Genomic DNA, 16,419 nt, shown 5'->3' with positions numbered 1-16,419 from the left:
CACTAGACTTGAGCAAAAATGCTCAGAGAGAGCACCCAACCCCTGAAGTGGTCTTTTGTGAAACCCATGTTAGTAAGACAGAGAATTTTTGTTTCTAGTGCTACAGAATAATTTTCTTATAATTAATTTAATTAAAAATATATCCCATATACTGAATTCCAGTGACTTATACCTATAAACCTTGCTACTTGGAAGGCTGAAAGTGGAAGGACCATCCATGGTTTGAGGTCAGAATAGACAAAAATGTTTGCAATACACCTTCTCAACACTTAGCTGGGCCTGGTGGCTCACCTTTATCTTCCTAAGCTACATGGGAGGCAGGGACTAGGAGGACTGTGATTTTAAGTCAGCCCAAGAAAAAAAGTCCACAAAAACTCTATCTCAAGAGTGTGGGCAACTGGATGTGATGGCACACATCTGTAATCCCAGCAATAACATGAAGCCAAAAATAGGCATTGTGGTACAGATATGCACCTGTACAAAAAGCAGGACCATGTCTCAAAAAAAGTAACAGAAAACGGGGCTGGAGGCTTGGATAGAATGCCTTCTTACCAGCTGTGAGACTAAGTTCAAATCCCAGTATTGAGAACCAATGTTATTAGTGTCTTGACAAAAGCTTAATTTGTTCTGGCACATTTAAAACTTTGGAATTTTTTATTTCATTGATTCGAGGGAGTATGTCTTTATTATTTAGGGTTACATTTTGTGGATCAATATTTCAAAGGATTTCAAAGCCATGGTCTATGTAGCCACACAGTTACTTAGTTTGGGTATCAAAGCAGCTGTGGGATATGATGTTCTTTTTCTTGCCTTTGTTAAAACTACAGCTGTGGTTCCTTGTGGGAGTCATGGAAAGTACCCAGGAGGCTTTTGCTAGTGCAGAATATGAGATGAGTTTTTCTTGGTCTTGACCATTGTATTTTAGACTTTGAAGTAGATTGAACTAATATAAAAGTAGAAAGTGGCAGGGATGGAGAGAAGTGGTATTAGAAACCTTTCATGAGGGGCTGGGAAGGTGGCTCAGTGGTAGAGCGCTTGCCTTGCATGCCTGAGGCCTTGGGTTCGATTCCTCAGCACCACGTAAGCAAACAGAAAAAAAGCTGGGAGTGGTGCTGTGGCTCAAGTGGTAGAGCGCTAGCCTTGAGCTGAAGAGTTGAGGGACAACGCCCAGGCCCAGAGTTCAGGCCCCACGACTGACCAAAAAGAAAAAAGAAAAAAAGAAACCTTTCATGATTATTCATTAAAAGAAATGAATAAACAAAGGGTTTTACAAACCCCATAAGATAAAGCTTTTTCTATCAACAAGTTTCCTGCCTTCTTTACTAATAATACTGGATTGGCTCAAGTTTTATTTGCCACCAACAAAACAGGTCACATACTTTTTCTTCACCTTAGGTATTACTGCTCGTTATAAAGAACAGGAATTATAACTGAACCAAGGTGATGGATTCTATGGAGAAAAAGAAAAAGAAACCTTAGAATAACACTGGAAACCTTCTTTTTACCTTGTTTATTTCAGACCAGCCTTAACAGCATGATGAGTGTTTACAGTGAAACAGGAGACTATGGTAACGTGAAGGTCAGTGGTGAAATCCTTCTCCACATCAGCTACTGCTACAAAACTGGCGGGCTCTACATTTTTGTCAAGAATTGCAGAAATCTGGCCATAGGAGATGAAAAGAAACAGAGGACAGATGCGTAAGCATGAAGCATGTTCCTCAGACTATTTCAAGCACTGTCTGCTTTGTGTGTGCATTTCTTTTTCAGAAGTGCCATAGCATCCCACTCAATTTGGAACATCAGGAATTGACTGTCACTTTCCTCCTATACCACATTTGTAAATGTTCTCTGAAATTCATTGCTATATACAATGGTTGCATCCTTGGTTACCTGATTTGTAAAAGACCATTACTCAACATGATTCCCAACTCACAAAGCTGTAGTTCACACAGATGCAGGGTCTTGAAGTATTGGGCTGCCATGTTGGCACATCAAGGATATACAAGAGTATCATGATGATTTCTGTTCTGGGAAATCTTCCAGATTAAATTGCCAAGTTGTTTTCCAATTGAATAATTCAAAAAGGTGATTATGTAGCTCTGGAGATTCTAGGCATCAGCTTGGGAGTGCAAGTATGGACCATAGCATGTTGGGTGGGAGCTATAACTGCCAGCTTCAATGGTTCACTAGAAAGACTCACAGGATTCTGCCTTCAGCTATCATCAAAGAATGGAAGAGACACATGGGATAAAGTGCTGAAGAAACTAGATTCAAGCTTTCCAGGGTCCTCTCCCAATAGAGCTACACAGGATGTACTTAATTCCTATGAAATGTTATCTACAAGAGGACTTTATTGGAGTCACACATGATTATATGCCAAATTTTCAGGCTCCCTGAAGGAAAACACATGTTTAGCATAAGCTGTATTGTTTTGTATGAACAGTATAGACACAATGTATTACTTTTTTCAGTTCTGAGATTGGTAAGCCATTGCTAACAAGATTGACTAAAGAATGGCAACCTCAGTCTTTCTATGTTAACTTTTTCTGCACAATAGAGGACTGATGTCCAAGAACAATGAATAGATTCTAACTACAGCTATACTCGTCTCCTCAACCTAATTTCAGAGATTCCCCAAGACACATATAATTATTTTGACCAGCATGAAAAGAGATAGCTAAAAGAACAGCAGATGTGTTTCAGAACTCTAGTAGCATCTTGTCTATTTCAGTCCTATACATTTCATTTATTTTTGCTGGTCCTTGGCCTCGAACCCTGGGCCTGTGCTGTCTTTGGGCTTTGTTTCTCAAGGCTAGCACTCTAACACTTGAGCTATAGCACCACTTCTGACTTTTTCTGTGATTAATTGGAGATAAGAGTCTCATGGACGTTCCTGCCCAGGCTGGCTTCAAACCACAATCCTGAGATCTCAGCTTCCTGAGGAGCTAGGATTACAAGCATGAGCCACCAGTGCCCAGCTTCAGTCCTTTAAATTTCTAAGTCAGCTATGATGCTACTGCTGAAAGCGGCTGCTGAGAGAGTTCAAGCCATGACATTGGACAGAATTACTGCTATGACTTCAAGTTGTCATTTTCTATTTTTTCTTTTTTTTTACAATTTTCTTTTTTTCCTACTCATTATGATTGCACTCCACTCCCTGACATCAGAAGGACTGACTAGGAATAGAAAAGCATTGACCCATAGGGGGAAAACAAAGGAGGAGGTAACAATGCTTGCTACAAAATGTACTCATTACCTCATATAACTGTAACCCCTCTATACAGTATTTTTACAGTAATATATAATATGTATTATATATTATATAATATATATATATAAAGAAAGGCATTGAACCAGAAAAGTTTATGAGCCCATTGACAATGTATTAGACCATATTTATGGAGAAGCATAGGATGTCAGCTTCTTGTATATGTCAATTAATTTAATACACACAGTGCCATGAGTCAGATGCAGAGGTTATATCAGTTTTACATATAGCATGAAAAAGTTAAATTATTGAGCTCATCAAAACCAGAGGCATGGGGTGATCCAAAACAAATTGCCTTGACTCTAGCATCAGCACACTGTACCATTATACTGTTTCTCTCTTGTGGAAGACCCAGATTTAGATAGACATCATTCACTTTGGTCTCCTCGCTTTTACTCATTGATCCATTTGCTTTTTTCTCCATTGAAATCCTTGAATATTTCTTGGAAGTGTATGCATCCAAGTAATTACTTTTATTCTTTATTACCAACAGTTATGTCAAGTCATACCTTCTTCCGGACAAGTCTCGAAACAATAAGCGCAAGACCAAAATCAGATCAGGCACCAATCCAGAATTCAATGAAACACTGAAGGTAAATATGTAGATGCATAGTAATTCATATAATATTGATCATAATCTCATTGGTTTAAAATTAACTACAGTGAATCATTTATTTGCATGTCAATGATTATATGTATTTTAGAAAATTGGAATTTGTATGTTACTGGCTTTCCTAGCAGGTTTTGTTTTGTTTTGTTTTTTGCTAGGGACTGAACATAGGGCTTTGTGCATGTTAGAAAAGCACTGTACCACTGAGATATGCCCCTAGCCCTTTCTTTAAAAATTTTGGAAAAGATTTCTTTTTAAAAATGGAAGCTACACTTACTTTTCTGCTGCTTCTCACATTGCCCCTTAAGTAGAAATGATTCAGCAAAATTGCATCTGAGCTAGTACATCTTGTTCCAGCATATTTCACCTTTTAGGGACATTGCTTTCTCCAACAACCCCTTAAATTAAGCTTCCCACAACTTTGACTTTAACATTGTAGGTCACGTTGTACACATCTATTGCTTTACTAGTACAGCATGGGTCTATCAGGCTTCGTATTAGGTTTTCAGAATTTGGATAAATTTAAGGGTGCAGTTAATGAACAGTGGAGATGCAGGATCAAATCTAATAAATTGCAGTGAAAATATTCTACATAAAATACAACCCAGACCTCAGTCCTAAATTTTATGTCTTTTGTTTGCCAGTACTGGGACTTGAACTCTGGGCCTAGGCACTGTACCTGAACTACTTTTGCTCAAGGACACTCTACCACTTGAACCATAGCACCACTTCCAGCTTTTTGTGTGATTAATTGGAGATAAAACTCTCACAGATTTTTTCTGCTCAGGCTGGCTTCAAACTGCGATCCTTAGATCTTAGCCTCCTGAGTAGGTAGGGTTATAGGCATGAGCCACTGCCTGGCAAAATTTTATATTTCTAATGGTCTTCCTTTCATGCAACAATCCCTTTCCTTACCATGAACAAATCTTCCCTGATAAGAAAGATCTAGGGAGAATGGAATATATTCCAATCAAAGGAAAATGTATAGGTTTATGCCTAAAATTATGGATTCAAAGTCACCATAGAGGGGAAGTTGATGATGGCAAAAAGGCACAAGCCTACATGCGTAAGTGGAAGCAAACTGGAGCTAATATTAAGATAAATAAATACAGTCAGAGGATGAAGGCAGTGATTATAACAGATTAGCAAAGATGAGCCCAAGCAGAACAGATAAAGCCAAGGGTGGGATAAATCTAGGGAGTAGAGAGCCAGAGTTAATCACAATAGTGATAGAAAGGACAGGAATAGACACAAATAAATCCGAGATCAGAAATCAGTTCATCTGATCTAAAGCTTGCAGCTCACATTTGTAATTTTAGATACTTAGGAGGCTGACAGCAGAGGTCATGATTTGATGCAAGCTCAGGCAGCAAAGTTCCAGAGACTAATCTCGAAAATAATTAGCAAGAATCTGGCTAAAGGCATGGCTCAAAAAGTAGTAGAATGCCAGTCATAAGCAAGGAAGGGTGAGTGAGTGCAATACCCCGAGTTTAAGCCCCTGGACACAGCAAAACGAAAGAAAAAGGTATCAGTCTGAAGTATAGCCAGATACTGTTTGTATAGTAGAAGGAACAACAGAAAGAGGAGGAAGATGAGCAAGAGATGAATTAGAAGAACAAGAGATGACAGAGAAGTTAGACATTTGTTATATTAAGTCTTGAACTAAAAAGTAGGTATGAAAAATGTAGGCAAATGAAGTAAAATGGAAAGAGGAGAAACTTCATCATCTTTTATATTCTATCTGGAGTTTATTGCCCTCACTCTCAAATAGTTTATTTATACATCTTCCATCACTAAGTCTGATATAGAATTACTTTATGAAACAGAACTTCTATTATAGCAGAAATAAGGAAAATCTTTTCTTTGAGTTCGTTTTGTTCTTACTGATATAGATAATCTCTAAGTGCCTGGATTTGGAGAGAGCCTTCTTTGTGGTGTGTAATTTTGTAAACTTTATTTTCAGTATACCATCAGCCACACCCAGCTGGAAACAAGAACTCTGCAGCTCTCAGTCTGGCACTATGATCGTTTTGGACGTAATTGCTTCCTCGGAGAAGTGGAGATTCCTTTTGATTCATGGAACTTCGAAAATCCAAGCGATGAATGGTTTGTGCTTCAACCCAAGGTAGGAGATACTCCCATAGTTGTTTATGCAATTAGGTAAGTTTGAGCAAAATTGATGTGATAAGCGTGAAGAATCTGAAAGCTTATAAAGTTAAAGTGACAATCTACAAAGATTAGTAGAGCAACATTTGGAGTAATACTTTATGAATATTATGAATTCATGATTTAGGAAAGCTCTTATCAATAAAGAAGACTGTAGAGCACAAGCTATATAATCACACATTTTATTAATTTTATTATGTAATATATTTCCTATGTGAAGGTCCCCATAGATAACCAAAAAGAAACATTATATAGACCCTATTTAAATAAGAAACTCTTAACCAGCTATGATAGTACATATCTATAATCGTATATACTTGGGAGGTGGAAATAGGAGAATCAGTATTTGAAGACAACCTGGGCAAAAGTTAGTGAAACTCTGTCTCAGAAACAATCCAAACATGATGGTATATGCCTGTAATTCTAACTACTCAGAGGCAGAGGTAGGAGGATCAAGGACTGAGAATGGCTTATGTGAAAGTTCAGGATCTTATTTGAAAAACACTAAAAGTAAAAGGACTAGGAGTATGATTCAAATTGTACAACATTTCTGTTCAATCCCAGTACCATCAAGAAAACCAATAAAAAGTCTTCCTTTTCATATAACTAAAACAAATCTATAACGAACCTCAAAACATTATCTCTGTTTCTTATTCTGTACAATTTGAACCATAAACAGGAGGAGTAGGGTCACTTGAGGAAGTGACCTGTAGCCAAAGTATCTGGTCTTGACATTCCTGCTTTTGAGATTCCTAGGCCAGGCCTTGGTTAGAAAAACAAGCTTAAAGTTTGTTTTATAAATTAAATGTCACTGTAATGTGATATTTAACCACAGACTAACAATGCCTTTGATTCACTCTAAACAGCTACATCTACTTTTATATTTACAGTACTTTTTGGAAGTCAAAATTTGCAGTCAGAAGAGACTGTTCTTTATATACAGAGAACCAAAAAATATTATAATCAACATAGTAGACTCTAATAACTTTCTTGGCTCAATCTTGGCTTTATAACTGCCTATATGACATTGATCAGATTAACTTAATTTTCTAAGCTGTGATGTGCTCATTTGTAATATTCTCATCATATGTATCTTATGTAAGGGTTGAATATACATTTTTATGTAGGTTTGTCAATATTCTGTCAAGCACAGTGCTGTTAGCCAGCAGCTTAATCCAGATTCTCAAATCTTATCAAGGCTTTGGAATCTCTTGGCTCTCTTCTATTTGTTGGCTTTATTTTCAGTTTTCTCATTGTTCTCTATAGCACTAACAACTACACTGACACCAAGCCTCTCATCTTTGCACCTCACTGTTCAGAAAAGGATAAAGTTTCTCATCCAACATTCAAAGCTATGCTTTTTTGTTTGTTTTTGTTTCTTTTTTATTTTTTAAATCTTTAAGTAGTTCATAAAGGGATGATGATTCAATATATCAATTTATGAGTCCAATGCAGCTCAATGAATATCATCTCTTTCATCATTCTTCCCCATCTCTCCCAATTCCACCTATCTCCTCAGATTACCCAGTTCTATTTGCACATATGTACATAGAATATTATGACTTCAATTGCCCATCCTTTCTCTTTGCTACTCAAGTAATAGAGTACCAGCCTTGAGCAAAAAAAAAAACTAAGGCACAGCTCCCAGGTCCTGAGTTCAAGCCCAGTACAAGCACAAGAGGAAAGAAGAAGGGAAAGGAGGAAAAAGAGGGGGACAAGGAGGAGGAATATAAGTAGGAGGAGGATAGGAATGAGAAGGAAAGAAGGAAGAAAGGAAGGAAGGAAGGAAGGAAGGAGGGAGGGAGGGAGGGAGGGAAGGAAGAAAGGCAGGCAGGCAGGCAGGCAAGAACGGAGGGAGGGAGGGAGGGAGAGAAGAAGTAGCAAAAAAAGAAGTAGCAGCAACAGTAAAGTCATGCTTTGAGCCTGGTTCTCCTAATGATTTGCCTATCTTTGGCTAATGACTGGCTAGAGAGAAATGAGGCATTGGCTGGTTTAAAATCTTATCTTTAAATTAGACTTCCTCAAAAAATCCAGGTCCTGAACTACTAAAGAGAAAACTAAGGGATAGTGAACAGCAAGAAAACAAGTGATGCTCTCTATGGCATCATCAATAGCACCAAATGCTCTCCTTCAGGGTTATAACAAACCTGTGAGTTAACTAACAATCATTATTCCCATCCCATTTTATAGATGAGCAAACTAAAAATATAATTTACTGGTGGGGTTGTGGTTGTTGACATGAGATTTGATGTAAGTAACTCACAGAAAATCTTTAGAAAGTACATATGAGCTAAATGTTAAAATGACAAGAAGGGGCAACATTGTTCAAAAAGAAATGTAACTTCTTGCCCTGTGCTGCTGACATGGTGTTCAAGCGTTTCATGGAGGTTGGCCTGGTGGCCTATGTCTCCTTCAGGCCTCAATGCCAGAAAGCTGGTGGCAATTGTAGACGTTATTGATCAGAACAGGGCATTGGTTGATGAATCAAGCACTGGAGTAAGGAGAACAGGCCATGCCTTTCAAATACAAAGCCTGGAAGATAGCAGATACCAATACAAAATGGTCAGCCACCAGATGTGCCAAAAAGTGGAGCCAGAAAAAGGAAAGCCAAGATGACATACTTTGATCGCTGCAAAGTCATGAAGGCTAAGAAAATGAGGAATAGTCTCATCAAGAATGAAGTGAAGAAACGTCAGAGAGTGACTCTTGAAAGGTTCTCCCAAAAACGTCCCTGTTGCCAAGGCTGCCACTGCATCTTTGGCAATAGCGGCAGTGGCTACTAAAGGTAAAGGTTGAGCCAAAAAGAACGCTACTGCTCATGAGGCCAAGAAACCTCTGGGCCAGAAGGCCACGGCCTAGAAAACCACCTGCCAGAAAGTGGTGGAGCCTCCTAAAGCTCAGAAGTGTCAGAAACTCCAGCCCCAAAGTCAGTCACTCCTAAAGCGCTCATCAAGAAAGCTTAAGAGACTGTTAATAAGGAATAAAGTTTCTTTTTGACACGTTGAAAAAAAGAGAAATGTACTCTTGCTGGCTTCAAACTACAGTCCTTAGTTTGCAGCTTCCTGAGTAGCTAGGACTACAGGTGTGAGCCACTAGTTCTTGGCCCAGTAAAGTGTATTTTTTAACAGCAGAGGAGTCCACAATAGCACAACATTGTACTCACTGACACCAAATATATTAAATATTTTTTTCATTCACCATTAAGTCTCTTGGAATTGAAAGAAAAGATTCCCCCTAAAAGATAAAGCGTGGCTCAAGTGGCAGATCACCTGCCTTGAGCCAGAAAGCTAAAGGAGGGCTGAGGCTCTGAGTTCAACTCTCCCAAACAAAAACAACAAAAGATAACAGTTAGGTGATTAGCAGAGTAGTCGTTTCGTATCAGTTTCATGCTTTGCATTTTAAAAATGAGAATCATTTCCCGCTTTCCCTCCCCCACCCCCGCATCCCCTTCCCCCCAGGTTGTAAAGTTCATTTCCAACATAGTGCCTTGTATAACTAGTGCATTGATTCACCCTCTGTCCTTGATTCCCCTCCCCATCACCAAATGAGATAAACTTATATACTAGACAAAGGCTACCAAAATCAAAAACAGTGACAGCAGGGGATAAACCAAAGAAAAAAATGAAAGAAAAAGAAATAACTGGGTAAACAAAGGAGGAGGCTGCAATGCTTGATAAGAAATGTACTCATTATCCTGCCCATGTAATTGTAACCCCTCTGTACAGTATGTTCACAAAAAATAAAAATTAAAATTAAAAAAAATAAAAAATAAAAAAAGAAATAACTGCAAACAGTACTCTGAAATAAAACACCTTTTTTCCATATCTTGGAGTTCCTTTAGATTAGCATCACTTTATGTGGTACATAGTTATTGGACTATTTTGATCCTCTGCTAGGACTATCTTAGACATATATTAATTATTAAAAATAAGGGAAACCATGGAGCTTATGTTTCTTTGAGTCCGGCTTACTTCACCTAATATGATTTTTTCTAAGTCTTTCCATTTCCTTACGAATGGGGCAATGTCATTCTTTCTGATGGAAACATAAAATTCCATTGCGTATATATACTATATTTTCTTGATCTATTCATCTACACTGAGGGGCAAATCAGGGAGTGGGTAACAATGTTCCACAAGAATTGTACTCATTTCTTTACTTATGTAACTGTACCCCCTCTGTGCATTACCATTACAATAAAATTTTAAAAATGAAAAAAAATAAATTAAAAATGAGCATCATTGCTAGAAAATTCTCCAGACATCAGATGATGGATGACACACATGAAAGACAATTAGCATGCATCTTAGTAGTATATAAAATTAATTTGTCATGAAGGTAATGTTTTTTTTTGTTTTTGTTTTTGTTTTTTGGGTCCGGTCATGGGGCCTGAACTCTGGGTCTGGGCGCTGTCCCTCAGCTCTTCAGCTCAAGGCTAGCGCTCTACCACTTGAGCCACAGCACCACTTCTGGCTTTTTTCTTTTTGCTTATGTGGTACTGAGGAATCGAACCCAGGGCCTCAGGCATGCAAGGCAAGCGCTCTACCACTGAGCCACCTTCCCAGCCCTCATGAAGTTAATATTAAAGAAACAGACTCTTTGAACAGTCAGTTCGGAAGGAAAATCATACTTCCTGTCAGTTTTCTGTAAATGATTGAAAGACTTCTCTGGGATGCTATCTAAAGTCTTTCCAAAGCATCCTTTGTGCTTAGGGACCAGTAAGGTTTTTTCCCATGATAATTTTCTCCACATTGCCACAGAGTGGTTTCTCTTTCTTCTCACAAGGAGGAAGTAGCTCTTGGCCTCTATGAATCTGCTAACGACAAAAGTTGTCTTGTGCTTACTGTATGAAACACCACAGTTCTCTGCCTGAACATTTTAGATTCCTAACCCTTCCGAGTTTTCCTCAACAGCTTCCAACTAAGATTCTCTTTAGAAGCCTACCTCAAGCTACTTGCCCACATAGACATACAGCCATAAAGCCCTGGAAGTCTTTGTACCCCAAGAGTCACAAGACAATCCTTAGTCAATAACAGAGGATTACGCAAGCTGACCTCTTTTATTGAGAAAGAGAGAAAAAAATTAAGGTGTTACTTATCCTCTGAGCACCCTTGCCAGATCAGACTGAAGCTGCCTCCTATGGAAACTTATCCAAGGTCATGCTTTTCCCTATCTTTCTTCTCTCACCCTTTTCAGTTGTCTCCCTGAAAGCGCTTTCCTAATAAATGATTTCCTTAGGAATCCTCTCCAAGAGTCTGGTGAACACAGACTGTGAAACAGACGTTAATGTCTCTCATCTTTGTCACCATCCTCTGTGAAGCTTGCTGTAACAAATACAGAGTAAAAGAAGACTCTGACTTGCTTAGATATCATGCCCTTCAGAACTAGAGAGGGCTGGTGCTAAGGCATGCTTTGCTGAGCTGCTGCCATAATCTGCTTTCTATCACAATGACAAAAGTATCTGAGATAATGAACTTAAAAGAGAAAGGTTTGTTTGGGCTCACGGTTTCAAAGGATTTAGTCTGTGGTCCATTGACCCTATTGCTTTTGGATCTATAAAGAGGCAGTATATCATGTCAGGATCACAAAGTAAAAGAAACCTTTCAACCACACAGTGTTCAGGAAGCAAAAAGAAGAGACACAAAAGGCCAGCATCTCAATATCATGTCCAGCGGTGCACACCTAAAGACCTAACTTCCTCCCACTAGGCTTCATCTCTTAAAAGTTTTTTACTGTTTTTCAATAGCACCACCGGCTGGGGAGCAAGGCTTTAATACATGAGTTTTTGGGAAGTATTCCAGATCCAAATCATAGCAGCTGAGCTCTTGATGGTTGGTTGTCAGCCAGCTATGTGGAGTGTTGCTTCATTTTCAGTCTCCTGTCTCAGTCATTTCAGTGCAATAGGCACTCCATCAGCTGCTGATATAGTATAAGCAGTCCAGGAAATTTGATGTTGCTGGTACATTATCCAGCTGAAGAGATGAAGTGTGAACTACAGGGACTGGTTTCTATAGTAATAAGGGATTTGGATTAATAGTCCTTAAAATTCAGAAAAGCTGGCATCTGTTTGCAGGAGGTATAAGCCATACTGCTATTGACTTACTCAAAAGTCCTTTAGGTATCTAGTTTTGTTTGTGTTAGATATCACAGCAGAAGACAGTAAGGAGGCAGGTGCAGACAGAGAAAGAATTCAAGATGTCAAATTTGAGTACTGTAAAGTACTTTCACAGTATAACTTGTATTTCACTGCCTGGCACTGGACTGTCTATTAGCTATAACTCATCATCCTTCTGAAAGGCATGGGAGGTAGATGAGAAGTGTTTGTTAGTATGAATTGCCTTTCAAGCCTTCCCAGGGGGTGCTATTATTTAAAAAAACAACCAAGGACCTCTGAAAATCTAACAGCAAGCTTAAGTGGTTTTCCAAGGAAACAGTGTCTTATCCTGCCTTCAAGCAGAGAGTAAATGTAAGTTCCTGTGGAATTATTACCTACCTAAATTCCTCTCTTTACTTGACAGCTTGGGCATCATTGTCTATGATTTATTACCCTATCTTACACTTGTAAATGCATTGGGAAGTGACTGGCTTTTGCTCCAATGACAACTAGATCTCTCTTTGCAGACAACAGAAAATACTGATTATTTCACCCCTCTGCTTAGGTCCTTTTTTTTTGCAGTACTGGAATTTGAACTCAAGGCCTCGCACCTGCTGAACACTCTACTATTTGAGCTGCAACTCCAGCCTCATCAGATTATATTAACAGTTTCCTGCTGCTTTGAAAGATGTTTTGATGGAAACTTGTGCCCACTCTGGCACTCACAACACTTTCATGGTGGGGGTCCAGCCTTCGATTGCACCCCAGGATGTTGGGTTCTGCTCAGAAAAATGTGGCTCTGCGCCCACCAGCCAGTAACTCCCAGTCTTTGTAGGAAAGGGGAGCCCTTTTCTAGACTTTACACTTCCGTGGCCTGTGGAAAACCAGAAATATAAATCTAGGAATATAAGTCTTCGGGGAGAGGGGTGAGCACAGAGCCCTTGATCAATGACTGATAGGTGAAGAAGCATACCATTTCCACCTCTCTGCTTCTACTTAGGACAGTTGTGACATATAATCAGGGCTCTCCATGGGGCTAAGCAAAAGTTGTCCCTATTAGACAATATCAATTCTATTCAGTCTCACTTTTCCATTGTCTCTTGTGAAATGTTTTAACATGAATTCATGTTTTAGAGTCTCCTGGGAAACCCAGAAGAGATATTTTATTTCCATGTTACTAGCTACTGCCTCCAGGGCCACACACTCCTAATTACATCTGGCTTCCTACCAGTCCCTAAACACATTCTAGGTAGTCTCTCTCTTCTTTTGCTCTTATTGCTTTCTCAACCCAAACTAATCTTTCTGTCATACCAACTTCATCTGTCATCCTTTCGCCCATTTTTTAAAGACCAGGCAAGGGCCACATTCTTATTCCAGTTGGGAATAATCTCTGTCTTTTCACAGTAGCTTCTTTGTAGTTGTATTAGATCAACTGTCACCTTGTGTAACACTGATGTGTGTGTGTGTGTGTGTGTGTGTGTGTGTGTGTGTGTGTGTGTGTGTCTGTGTCTGTGTCTGTGTCTGTGTCTGTGTGTTTGGAATAGATGCAAACTGGACCAATCATAAGTCAATAAAATCAGAGATATCATCTACATGCAAACACACTCTAATACATTTTTTTGCCACTACTGGGGCTTGAACTCCTCCAGGCTTCAAGCTCTCCAGTTTCTTCTATAGCAGGTAGCACTCTACCACTTGAGCCATGTCTCCACTTCCAGCTTTTGCTGGTTAACTGGAGATAAGAGTTTCAAAGAGTTTTCATCAAGGGCTAATTGTGAACCTCTATTCTCAGATCTCAGTTTCCTAAGCAGGTAGGAGTATAGGTTCGTATTACTGATCCTCGGCTCATTTTTTAATATTTTAATTGCTTAATACTAATTAATTTTTAATTGGCAAATAAAGCTTATGTATAGCTGGGCATTGGTGGCTCATGCCTGTAATTCTAGCTACTCAGGAGGCTGACATCTGAGGATCTCAATTCAAAGCCAGCCCAGACAGGAAAGCCCATGAGACTCTTAACTCCAATTAGCCACCAGAAAACTGGAAGTGGCACTGTGGCTCAAGTGGTAGAGCTCTCACCTTGAGATGAAGAGCTGAGGGACAGTGCCCAGACCCAGAGTTCAAGCCCCACAACCGACAAAATAAAAAAGCTTATATGTATTTTCCATGTAGTAGATGTTGTTTTGAAAGATGTATACACTGTAAAATAGCTAAACTGAGATAATTAGCATATATATCACTTCACATACCTTTTTGTGGTGAAAATACTTTCAATGAATGCCGAGGGGTGAAAATTCTGGTTCGTATAGTAGTTGCATATTTAATCATACAGACTAAACTGCTTTCCAGATTGTCTCCACCATTTTACATTCCTTCCTGCAATATTTAAGAGAACCACTTGTCCACAATGAATTTTGATTATGTAAATATCAATATTGCTTTCAATAACCAGTGACTAGCAGCCTAGTACTTTTCCCTTCTTGATTGCTTAAGAAATTACATTATAGAGAGAGAGATGTAACTTCTGAGACTATTTTCAGTGTATCTTTATTCCTGCCCCATACTCCATACTATATATGTATAATGTTCAGTGATAGGTCAGTATTCAATGTCACAAAAAACTCAATATCCATTGATAAATGTTATGTATCTCCTTTTAAATGCCTTTTATTTTAAAAGTCTTACACAAGCCTGGTGCCAGTGGCTTGTGCCTGTAATCCTAGCTACTCAGGAAGCTAAGATCCAAGGATTACAATTCGAAGCCAGCCCAAGCACAAAGTCCATGAGACTCTTATTTCCAATTAAGTACCAAAAAAGCCAGTAGTGGGGATATGACTCAAATGTTAGAACCTAGTCTTGAGCACAATATCTCAGGGACAGCATTCAAGCCCCAGGAGTGGCACAGAAAAAAGTCATATGTTAATGTCTTGACAGGGTTTTACAGCCTTTCTTTTCTCATGCTTAAGTCATGTCTTCTTTCAGTAAGAAATAACATAGTTAAGTAGGAATTATCACATTTAAGCCATCAAATAAATATTTTATATTGAAGCATGGGTAGCAAAATACTAAGACAAATGTTCTTACTCTCTTTTACATCTATCTATCCTTGGCCAGGGAGAGTTTGCTCCTGATGTTGGCCTTCAGTACAAAGGAGAACTGACAGTTGTTTTACGGTACATTCCTCCAGAGGAGAACGTGATGTTTCCACTAAGACAGCTTCAAGGTAGAGAAAAATCACTACATTTGATCATCTTTTTTTGATCATCTATTTTTACAAGTGCAACTGGGAACCAGAGATTGGTTGGACTATGCTAATTTCACACTGCATGAATGAAATGAAAAAGATTGTCATTGTCTTTTAAAGAGAGTTGTGATAAGCATACTACCTATGGCAAAGGGTGTGGAAATCTTACAAGGAAAAGACAAAGCTCACACTGAGTGACCAGCATAGGTAGTAAGAGTCATTTCCTGTCCGTCTAAGAAATATAGAACACTCCTCAGGCTGGGAAGGTGGCTCAGTGGTAGAGCGCTTGCCTTGCATGCATGAGGCCCTGGGTTCAATTCCTCAGCACCACATAAGCAGAAAAAAAAGCCGGAAGTGCACTGTGGCTCAAGTGGTAGAGCGCTAGCCTTGAGCTGAAGAGCTGAGGGACAGTGCCCAGGCCAGAGTTCAGGCCCCACGACTGGACCCCAAAAAAAAAGAACACTCCTTAGAGTTGGGAGGCTGCTTGTCTGGATCTCTGTCATTCATAATTACTCAGTGAGTCTTGAGGAAGATCTATCGTAGAACACGGAAGAAAAAGAAAATTTCAGATGAAAGCAAATTCTCCTGCCCTTCTTCTTCCATCAACTCCTCCGGCAGTCTCCTCCCATTCATAATTACCCTCTTCAGTGTCATGATCACCCTAACAAGTAATTCTGTTTCCTGACCCCGTTTTCTCACTTCTCACTTTCTCACTTTCTCACAAAGGGACATTAAGATTAAACAGGCACATACATATAAGATGGGACATTGTTAGGATTAAACGGGCACGTACATGTAAGATGCTTCAAACGGTACTAAATAAATAACAATGACAGGTAGGAAGGAGTTTCTTCTCACCTAAAAATGTATTTTTTTGGTTGGTCATGGGGCCTGAACTCACAGTGGCCCAGGCAGCTCTCAGGATCTTCTCCATTCCTTTCCTTTATAACACCTTGTTAAAAAGATGTGCTCTGTACAGGAGTGGTTAAAGTTTTGAATTTATTCAATGTTTTTCAACAAATATAAATAAGAAAAGC

The 16,419-nt window shown here is 39.1% G+C and overlaps 1 protein-coding gene across 6 annotated transcripts in view; it reads left to right on the top strand.

The window, feature by feature from the left end:
- Sytl5 (synaptotagmin like 5) overlaps nt 1–16,419 on the top strand; it is a 189,734-nt gene that overhangs the window by 161,621 nt on the left and 11,694 nt on the right. For all 6 annotated transcript variants that reach the window (XM_070040644.1, XM_070040643.1, XM_070040645.1 and 3 more), the window contains 4 exons: nt 1,520–1,698; nt 3,762–3,861; nt 5,842–6,003; nt 15,253–15,361. In XM_070040644.1, the coding sequence (XP_069896745.1) occupies nt 1,520–1,698; nt 3,762–3,861; nt 5,842–6,003; nt 15,253–15,361 (550 nt within the window). The remainder of the gene's footprint in view (nt 1–1,519; nt 1,699–3,761; nt 3,862–5,841; nt 6,004–15,252; nt 15,362–16,419) is intronic.

Source organism: Dipodomys merriami, unplaced genomic scaffold (genome assembly GCF_024711535.1).
Source record: "Dipodomys merriami isolate MVZ:Mamm:240054 unplaced genomic scaffold, mDipMer1.0.p SCAF_3, whole genome shotgun sequence".
Lineage (NCBI taxonomy): Eukaryota > Metazoa > Chordata > Mammalia > Rodentia > Heteromyidae > Dipodomys > Dipodomys merriami.
This window is presented reverse-complemented; position numbering and strand designations above follow the sequence as displayed.